Source organism: Apteryx rowi, unplaced genomic scaffold, assembly GCF_003343035.1.
Source record: "Apteryx rowi isolate R43461 unplaced genomic scaffold, aptRow1 scaffold_188, whole genome shotgun sequence".
Taxonomy (NCBI): Eukaryota; Metazoa; Chordata; class Aves; order Apterygiformes; family Apterygidae; genus Apteryx; species Apteryx rowi.
Genome location: NW_020448174.1, coordinates 630677 through 641322, shown reverse-complemented (window position 1 = coordinate 641322; position 10646 = coordinate 630677). Strand labels below are relative to the sequence as shown.

The following is a 10646-nucleotide window of genomic DNA, read 5'->3' as shown; positions in this document are numbered from 1 at the left end:
TTTGATGASAGCTACAAGGTATGATGCAGAAAGAGGTTGGAGTCGGTGAAGACGACATAAAGATTCATCTAAATACCAGGATAGACATACACTCTAGTGTCATTAGAACGACTCCAACTTAATCCTGTATGCATTTTTGCATCCAAAGAGACTATCTGTTAATTAATATGTTTCTGAATCAAATTGCATCCAGTGTAATGTGCCCATATCTGCCCAGGAAGGCATTCTTCTCATATCTTCAGCGATATGGGCCACCTGAAGGCACTTAATTTCCAAAGTCAAAGATTGAAACTTTCAGTTAAAAATAAATAGACCCAATCCAGAGTTAGAATTTGACAGAGCTAATGCAGAATATCACRACATATGGAAAAGAAGCTGTAAATGGATATGAGACAATTCATCCTAAGTAAATTAGATCTTAAAAGTGGAATTCTAACAGTGGCTATGAACTGGTCTTCTGTTTTTCTAAGGAAACATCATCAGCTAAAACAAGTTACATCTGGTGCATCCTGATTAAAATAAAGGCACTCAGCATACCTACACAGCAGGAGTAAAGATTGCTTGGTCCTCTTAGTAAAATAACACATTAAAAAAAAAAAAAAAAGCTTCAAGTGCATGCACATGCGCACGTGCACACACACACACACACACACAGCTAATTAGCTGAATTTAGAAGTGGAGAGCTCTTAAGCTCTGATTCAGCCATGTGCATGATGCATACATATAACACTTTTTATGGATATAACCCCTATTGGGCCCTTAAAGGCAGAACTACTGRCACTGTCTCTTAGCTAGATTGACAGCCATTCAAGCAGAAGCTTACCTCTGTGGGAGGTTTTCAGAGCTCCCTGTCTTCATTTGTTTATGCGACTTTTCACTTCTTCGATTAACCTTTTAGCCCCAGGACCTGATTCTTTTAACTGCAATTGCTGCAGGAAACTRTATCATAGAAATAGCTGTTTAACAGGTGACATACCCTGTTTCACACTAAGGAATAAGATGGCCTCACATGAGAAATCCAAACAATTCTGGCCATGAACTGTAAAAACCACATTTCATTTGGACTATAAGGTTTGCAGATCTTTGGGTTTGTTGTTTTTGTTTGTTTGTTTAATTCTGAAGTAAAATAGCAGCAGTTCTCAGGTTTCCAATAATTTACAACCTCAGTGTCAGAAAGTTTGGGCGGATTTGAGTTTATAATGCCAGCCGCATCAATATTTAGATTGCCTGGATTCGCAATTCTGTGGAGCTGTGTAGACACAAAAAGCTCTTCCCATAGCATGTTATACCACCTAGGTTCGCTGATGATATTAACTACATTATTACCCACCAATGTAAATACTCATTGCTTTTGCTTTAAAGAATTTGTAGAAAAGAGTTTGGAAATAGTGTGATTTCACATTTGGGTTTGGGTTTTTTGTGGGTATATCACGTTGCCCATACAATGCATATTATACCATATTTGTCACTGGAAAACATGATTTGGGGTATTTGACAATCACAAATTACTGCAGATAATGAAAGAAATTTGGTGGTTTTCTTCTTATTTTAACTTTTATGTCTGTTTTTTCTACATGTGAAGTCACTGATCAATTTTTAGAGAGTTAGTATGTAGATGCTTATAAAACCAATGATCCTTCTCTTGTTACTGCTTGCCAAATTGCCTTGGCATAGAAGCAGGGGAGGAGGGACAGACATTTTAAAAATTAACCTCCAGGAACTTTAGAACTGTATTAGTTTGGTCTGATTTGTTTCTGATGAACCCATGTTACCCATAATTTATCATTTTATTTTCCTCTAGGTACTTAAAAAATAAAGTCTATTAATCATTCTAGCAATTTAATAGGTATTAAGTGTACTGATCTGAAATTCTCTCTTTCCCTCCTCCTTCACAAACATCAGTCTGCTCCTTCTACAAGGGTTTGCCCTTTTGCAGTCCCCCAGGCCTCACCTCTGCTTCCTGAGTGCAGAAGCATTATTACCATCGATTCCAACAGTTCCACCACGCTGTAAGGAGATTTCAGTACTTTTATGGATCAGGATATGTACAATTGATACAGGTTTTATTTTCTTTACCCTCTCCCATCCCGTTTCTCCTATATGACTTCTATCTTTTCTAATTATAGTCCCAGTTGCCTAACACTACTACTACTACTACTACTACCACTGAAATCATTACAGAGCTGAGACTGTACAGCACCGTAGGATTGGATTTAATTGTTGCAAGAAGCATCATGTTATCATTCAGAATTTGTTTACTAAAAACTGTAAAATTTATGCTTTTTGAATTTTCTTATTAACTTATGTTTCTTCTCTAGTGAAAAATGTACATACATTTTCTTCTTGAATCATAAAATTTTCCTTACTCCCATGTACAGCTGTTGCCAGTAACATCCCCTGTGCTTCCCGACTCTGCCCTTACAGTGAGTCTGGCTAGTGCTATCAGAGGTGATCCTGCGTACAATGGCATGTGGGATAGTAGCTTCTACAGGAAAGGTGATCATAACAGAAGTTACCATCTTCAGAATCAGACCATCCTGATCATTTAATCTGACCTCCTGTCTAAATCCTTGCTTAATAATAACCATAATTTTTGGTCATTCATGATCCAGTTAGTAATTCAGTTTTTCATTCTCTGTAAAATATATTCTAAAGAAAGTTCAGAAAAAAGGAAGGAAAGGAAAGAAAAGAATAAACTGATATGTTGTTTTTTTCCAATCTTGAAGGAGCTGACAGAACTTGCATTTAGTATCTTCTCCCTCATGGGTTGCACAGTTATAARTACTGCATAGGCAGGCAAGATGCAAGTTACACATTTCAAACATTTCTTTATAAGGAAATCAGAATGTTTAATAGTTCTTTTGTGGTATGAAGTATGCAGAAACAGCACAATTGGAATGTATAATTTCTGATAAATTTTGGCCAAGTAAGAAGTGTTTTTAGATAAAGTACCATAGCTTTTGTTCTCTTGCATTAGGACTGAAAAATCACATTGCTGCTTAAGTGTCAGCATTTTGATGCAAAACATAGAGACGGTGCTTCGTGTATCAGCATGATAAAGYAGGAAGCAATGCCAGTGCTTTCTAGTTAGAGCAATTTAGAAAGTAGTATTATATTTTCAGCTCAGTTAGCAAAGCTGTGCTTAAAAAGGATGAGTTTATTGGCACAGGCAAGAATAAAATTCCATGCTATTATCACATTTTTCTACTTCCCTGGTTTAGGTTTTAGAATGGTTTACAATTCAGTCCTTTTAAATATCCATTCCTCAGTTGAATAGGACCAGTAAAAAAAAAAATCATACTTTTCCTTGATTTCAAAATTTTCATGTAACTATATTTGTAAAAACAGTCTTGCCTATTTTTCTACTAACAACATCATATTATGCCTAATTTCTAGAATTTGAATTGCATATAAAATAAAATAAAATAAACCATAAAATTAGGACTACCACAAATTATAGCATGGATTCATAGCATAGCCTGAATTTCTTGCTGTAAGCATTGTAGAGCCATTCTTGTTTAGCTTTCATTTCAGCTTTTTTTCTAAAGCTTTGGAAATCTCCCTACTATCCGTGAGCCAGATGGCTGTGTGTATTGAACAGTGCAAGATCCTTACTTCAAAAACTGATCCTTTGTTTGGAAATAGCCTTCATTTTTCCACAGTCATTTTTGGGCCTGATCCTGTAACACTTTACTCAGATGAATAACTCCACTAAACTGAATGGGAATATTTTAATGAATAGAGTAGAGGAGATAGAATGCAGGATGCATAAGCTGTATCCTACAAAATTTAGGCACTGAATATATAGAATTTGATATGCACTGATATGTTCAGAGGGTTTTTATAGTTCTGAGTCCAAAATCCATGATAATGTACTCGTTTCACAGAAATACAGCTACTACCTATTTTAATAACCAGAAAGGAGGGGTTGTATGTAAAAATGTACACTGGAAATTTGTTAATACTTGTACTATATTATTTACTGTACTAACAACACAATAGTACTTTGGGGGAACAGCTTCTCAGAACTTCCTATTTAATGTCATTTATTTAATGTTATTAATGTCATTTAATGTCATCCTGCAGTTAAGCACTACATTTCTAAACCTTGGCATATCTTATACATATGAGAACCCTTCAGGTGAAAATTGCCATTATTTGAATATGGGAAGCCATTACTGTCAGTAATAATTGCTGTGCATGGCCTTGTCATTCTGCCATTCTCCCCCTATCAGGCGGAGATGTGAATTCAGCCTTAACAGGGGAAAAAGGTCAGTCACTTGAGAAATAAAATTAATTGACCAGTCATGGTATTCCCAATCACCTTTATTCTACAAATGACAAATGAATGGTCAGTAAATAACTATGTGTAAAACAATAAATGCCCTTGTTCATTAAAGGATAAAGGTATTACAAATTGGTTATCATTTCTGTCACAAGAGCTACTTGGAAATTTTCTGAAACCAAAATATCTCATTGGAGTACTCTCATCAGAAAAAGTGTCTCACATCCAAGATTAATTTCTGATCAAAAGAGGAAATACTATTCTAGAACAGCCAAATATCTCAGTTAAGCTTCCCATTCCAATGCACGTTTAGCTATTAATAAATAACTAAATTTCCAGTTATCTAATTTGAGCACAGACCATTAAAAGCATTGATCACAGAGCAGCCTCAGTTAAAGCAGTTGTTTTGATAYAGGTCATGATTCAAATCCTTGATCAAAGACAATCACAATCTGAATCTTCTTTGGTCCAAATTAGTACCCCAAGTTTATAAAAAATTTTCCCCACAGTTGCTACTAAGTTATTCCACTTTTCCTTTCCAAAATCCCTTCAGATGTTTTCTAACTCTCTCAGAATTCTCTCCAACTTGTTTACAGTTTTTGTAGCATGGTGCCTCAATCTAGACAAATATTACAGCTGAAGCCTCATTTTGCTGAGAATGCCAGAATAATTACTTCCTAGATCTTTAAGCTGTATATGCAGTAGCATTTTTATATATGGATTCAGCAAAATACTTAAGAAATTCAGTTAAAGCTAAGCATGTATTTCAGTAATTTTCTGAATTTTATTCCAAATATCTTGTATTATTTAAGTATTGTCATAACTAACAGTATTTTAACAAGCAAGTATTATTTACAGTAATTTTAAATTCCTATCACAAGCAAAAAAATCTCACCAGTTTCAAGTTATCCCTGAAAAAAATCTTCAAGTTCTACCCCAGTTTATGACGCCAGTGTAGAAACTTCAGAGACTTAAACTGAAAAAAATGAAGAGGATTCTGAAGAATTTAAGCTCTTCTTTTCTAGGAACATCAGCATGTATAGTGACTTGTAACTAATATATTTAAAAAATTTTTTAGCTGCCATAGAGATACGTGTAGCATATATTTCTAATGCAGACTGAGAGATAGGCACAAAGATCATTGCCATCTGCTGATGAATGTACACTGGCAATTTGTTTTTATGCATTCCTTTCCCATGGTTCGACATAATCCAAGCCAAGATGTGCAAAGATTTCTTCCTCACTTCCAGCTTTGAGAAAGATCCTCTGTGAAAGAATTAAAAAAAAAAAAAAAGAAAAAAAAAAGAAGTCAGTAAGGGTGTTAGAAGAAAATTTCAATTGATGTTTTTGCTGTTTAAAACAGGGGTTAATTTTTGGCAGTTCTACCCATGCTATCCTCAACAGAATACATTCTTTTCATCACTATGCTCAAGGATGACCTTGAAGTGTGAAAGCAAGTCAGAAAATAGTTCTAATACTGCTGATCCTTTCACTACTAATGACCAGCTTACAGCTCTTTATTTTTATTTACTTTTTCAATTCTCTGTGCATAAGAACTAAAATAAAACCTACATTTCCCTGCCATGAGGGTAAAAAGTTTGACTTTCTTAATAAGGTCATCAGTGTTATATAAATTACTGTAGTAATGTTCTCTATAGATGCATTCARGATGATTCCACGGTTACACTAGGTGTGCATAACTAAACATTAAAAGCGGCAAAGCTTTCCAAATTTCTAATATAAAAGGTTCATCTGAAAAGACAAAATCCACAAAAGCAAGCTGCAAACTGTGGGAGAATGGTTAAGCGAGAGAGGGCATGATCTCTTAGAAGTGAGCAATCCTGCCTTCATGATGAAGGGAGGATCCCACRGCTATGTGAACTGTCCTTGAGCATTCCTAGACCATTACAGAAGGGGAAGGCAAGTAGTGGTAAACAAGTAAAGGAGGGGGCCGACAAGCCCCTCCACGGGAACAGCAACTTTGCACCAATCGTGTATTCGCCTTAGGCGCGTGAACAGACTGTAAACCAATCATACAGCTATTGCTAGTGCATGCTTATTGCTTGTCTATATATACTCTGTGTAAGCTCTAATAAAGGGAGAACGACCATACTCATATTGAGACTCATCGTTACTCCGGGTCTGTCCCCCGACTCCAACATCTGGTAGCAGAGGATGGTTTATTTCCGTGACTACCGACATCTGGTAGCAGAGGATGGTTTATTTCCGTGACTACCGACAGCAAACGAGGAAACAGCAACTACAGTTGGGTTTTTACATACATACCCCTAATAAATGTTTTATAGTAAAACTCAGTTTTACTTCTTCATAGCTGGGCTTCTTATAACACAGTATAGCATTCTTGCACAGGAACCACACAGAAGCCCTACCTTCACTAAGAAGAGTGATATAGAAAAGTACACGTGCATTCCCTTCATCGCTGAATTACAACATCAATTAAAAAAACTGCTAGGATAGATGAACATTAAAATAGGATGAACCTCACTATTTGGAGGAGTTTGGAGGGAAGAAAGAAATCATTTCTGTTGAATAATGATACTAAAATTTCAGCAACTCCTGAATTGTTTGAAGATAAGTCTCAACTGGTGTCTAGTTCTGAACAATCTCAAACTCTAGGATCACCAAAACTTCAGGGTTAGGTTTCATAATCTTCTAGATTTACTTTCTGCTGTGAGAGAGGAGAAGCTGACTGGAGAATTACCCACTGATGAACTCCCGAGTCTGGAGAATCTCTGACTCCTGTGCAGTCTAGGGCACATCTATGCTGCCACCACTGCTTTCGTGGCTGCCGAGCACTGCCTCCAGGAGGGCTATGCTGTCCTGCATACCCCTGGGAGCGGACAGCAAGAGGGGTCCAGAACTAGGTCAGAGCAAGCCYATGGTATGGTGGAACAACTTCTGGCACTGAAAATTATCAATGTTTTCTTCTTTCTCCTCTCTGTGCTCTCCTCCTTGCCATCCTTCACTCTCTGACCTGGATGGTGCTTCCCTGTCTCTTACTCCCACTGCGCCTCCATAACTCAAGGGTCTTGGTAAGCAGTGGGCAGGGGAGATAGCAGATTACTGGAGCAGACAGACCCTGCTTCTGGTTGCTGCTTCTTCTCTCTTTCTCCTTTCAAATTCCCTGTCAAACCCCTTATTTAGTCACCAGAGAAGAGTATTGACACTGGTAGGAAGGACTTGGGGATGCAGCTTGGCCAAGTTACAGGGCATCAGGGAGTGTGAAAGCCACATAGTGCTGTCTAAACTGCTGCCACAATGGAAGGAAAGCAGAAAAGAACGATGAGCCAAAAAGATTAAGCAAAACCACTGACCCCAGGACAGCCTCATTCTGCCCTTGAAATATGCTTGGGCATCAYGAGTGAAATCTGCCTCACCATTTTGGACCCACTGGCTTATTGATATTCTCCATCAGCCCCATGGTTTCCATATCTCAGTCCTGTCAGGACCTGCAGTTTTGCCCAGGCATAATGAGGAATTGAACTCCCAAAGTGAAACATCACTCTCAGCCAGCTGAATTCAAACTTTATCAGGGGTTCAACCAAATCAGAAACCTGTTTCCACTTCACTGTAGGGGTATTTAAAATTAAGGTCTACATTCAACTCTGCTGTAAAGGCCCATCTTTCATTGATGCTGATTATTCCAGTAGCCAGGGTAGTCAAGCTGGCAGCTTTCCTAACAGCCATTTTTCAGTGCCACAAAGCAGAATGAAAGCCAGTTTAACTGTGCTAGAAAGGCTAGAAGACTAGAAAGCAAAATTGAATGGTAGAGGTCAGATGCTCCTGAGTGAATTTAGCTAGAAGACTTTGAAGCTGCATTGAGCTTGGGAGGATACAATACGAGGTACCAATTCTGCTCTTTCCAAGTTCCCATCCAGATAAATAAGTATTTAAGAGCGGTTCTGGCTGATATCCTCTTGAATCCATCCTAAGATACTAAGTCTTTGCTCTTTCTTAGAAAATTATTGCTATATAGTGAAATAATAGGGATTTAGAGCTGTTGTGTATCAATTGTACTCCACTCATCGCCCAAAAAAACCCCACTGAAATAAAATCTTTCACACTGTGGTCAGTGGCATTGCATTAAGACCTACTATAAATAAAGGCATTGATTTCAAGCAGTGATACACACCATGTGGATTACACATTTTTCACTAGCGTGCATAGTAAAAGTGCTTAACAAGGTATATGAAGTTGTTTCCACTTTTCCATAATGAACTCTGCCTGTATAAGATAATTTCCATATGCAAACATGCCATATCAGAACTTTGAGGGAAAAATTTGATTCATTGTTTCATGGATTTTTTTTTAAACAAATCAGGACAAACATCATGTGGCTTTTTGCTTTGACACCTGTAGAGTAAAAGCAGGCTCCTTTCTTTTTAAGATATTTTATCCTCCTGCATGAAGTTCTCAGCATATAAATATTATTGCTGGAGCATGAAAAGCTGAAAATAATCATATAGCCATAATGAAATTCTGGTTCAAAATTTTGCCTGTAATAGTAAAAATTGCTTTTAAAGCATAAACAGATTATGTTCTTTTTTCTAGGAAGTTTAATGGCAATTTTTAGAATAAAAAGTACCTACAGAAAAGACTTGCTGGGGAAAAATCAATCCTTCTTCATACAGAAAGGACTAAAAAAATGGTAGAAGAAAAGAACTGAACAGAATAAAAAAAAAAGAAAAAAAAAAGAAAAGATTGAACACTGCCCTTCAAGTAGAATTACCAGACATACTTCTTCCATATAGCACGTCCTGGGAGGACAGGACTTGGATTTTAGTTATTTTTTTTAGCTATTACTGTGAACAAGGGAGGGCAATCCATACATAAACCATTGCAAAAAAGTAAAACAGGAAAAGATCTTACACCTGTGGACATATGTTATAGATACTGTTTAATAGAAGCACTTCATATCTCTGGGACTCTAAATTACATCCCATATTTTTTGTTCTGTCACTTTATATTTTTCTGCAAGCAAAACTCTTTTCATTTGCCTGACAGGGAAAATTTCTAATACAGAGTAGCTGATGCTGAATACCATTCTCAGTAGCTACAAGCCATGTTTCTAAATGAATCTCTAGTTGATATCTGCCAACCGCTTTAGTAATGTAAGTGTTATTAATGTTAATCATAACTTATTATTTTGCCTCTTTGTCAGTCTGTGCAGAGCTTATACAGTGATGCAAATTTGATTATTGCTTTCAGTACCATTCTTTCTTCCTTTTTCTCTTCTTTTTCCTTTTTGCTCAGGAGAAGAAGTAAATAATGAACAGCCTGCCCAGTTGTGAAATTTTTGCAGCTTCTTACTGATATTCAACAGAGCCAAGACATGCCCAATCAACATCAATCAAACTTACAAAAAAAATACTCTGGAGCAGCTGGTATCACTCTGCTCTTATCCCATTAATGAATTCTGTTATTTCAATGGATGTAAATATTATATTTGTGGCTGTAAACATGACTACACTTAATGTAGAATAGTTGCCATCCAAATGTTTTCTTATGTGAACTGCTTCCTCTTATTTTTCATTTTGGCATTAATGATCAATAATATTTTTGATAAAAAAAGAACCAGAGAGTAAAGACACATAGCTGGCACTAAGTGAAGATTTCCTAACTAGCACTACCAGAGTTCAAACAGCTGTTGTACTGCTTTTATTGTCATTTGGTTTCATTGCACATTTTAATACAGTGAAACCAGCTAAACAAAACTATTAATCAATAAAGTAGATTTCTACTTTTAGACATATAGATCAGGACAGGCCAACAGGGCATCTTTCTTTTGAGGGCCAAATACTGATTTTACTGATTTTGTATAGATATCATTTAAATAATATAAAAAGTTGAAAGCTCTGAGGAATACCCTGAACCTCTTCCCTTCTTCTATTTTGAGAGCATCTCTCTAACCTACATAGATTAAACCTACATATCAAGACAGGAAACACTTAGTACTCCCTTGAAGTGTGGTTAGCAATTTGTCCTATAAAGACATAGAGGAAAAGATATTCCCAAAAATCTGAGATTACTGAAAATTTCTGTGTAGAAATTCTTGATTTTCACATGAAACACAAAGGATCCTGCTAGTCTATGAAAATTTAGGCCACAAGATATGCACTGTTCTAGTTTATTGAACAACCTGTACTTTCACTTTCACTGAACCTAGATAAATTCTTTAAGCTGTTAAAATGAAATTGTACAGCTTGCACACTCAGCCCACACTTGCCTCTGTTGTGGCCATCCATCTTCCTTTCCACTGCTTGCTCGGGAAGGAAAAATGCTGCAATGACAGCAACCTCCCGACACCGCACCGACCAAGCGAACGCTCTGCTGAGCTCGC

General features: G+C 36.8%; 1 protein-coding gene across 1 annotated transcript in view; it reads right to left on the bottom strand.

The window, feature by feature from the left end:
* Nucleotides 1-5464: 5464 nt before the first annotated feature.
* DNTT (DNA nucleotidylexotransferase) overlaps nt 5465-10646 on the bottom strand; it is a 96772-nt gene continuing 91590 nt past the window's right edge. The window contains exon 11 of the mRNA XM_026061937.1: nt 5465-5551. Coding sequence (XP_025917722.1) covers nt 5465-5551 — 87 coding nt within the window. The remainder of the gene's footprint in view (nt 5552-10646) is intronic.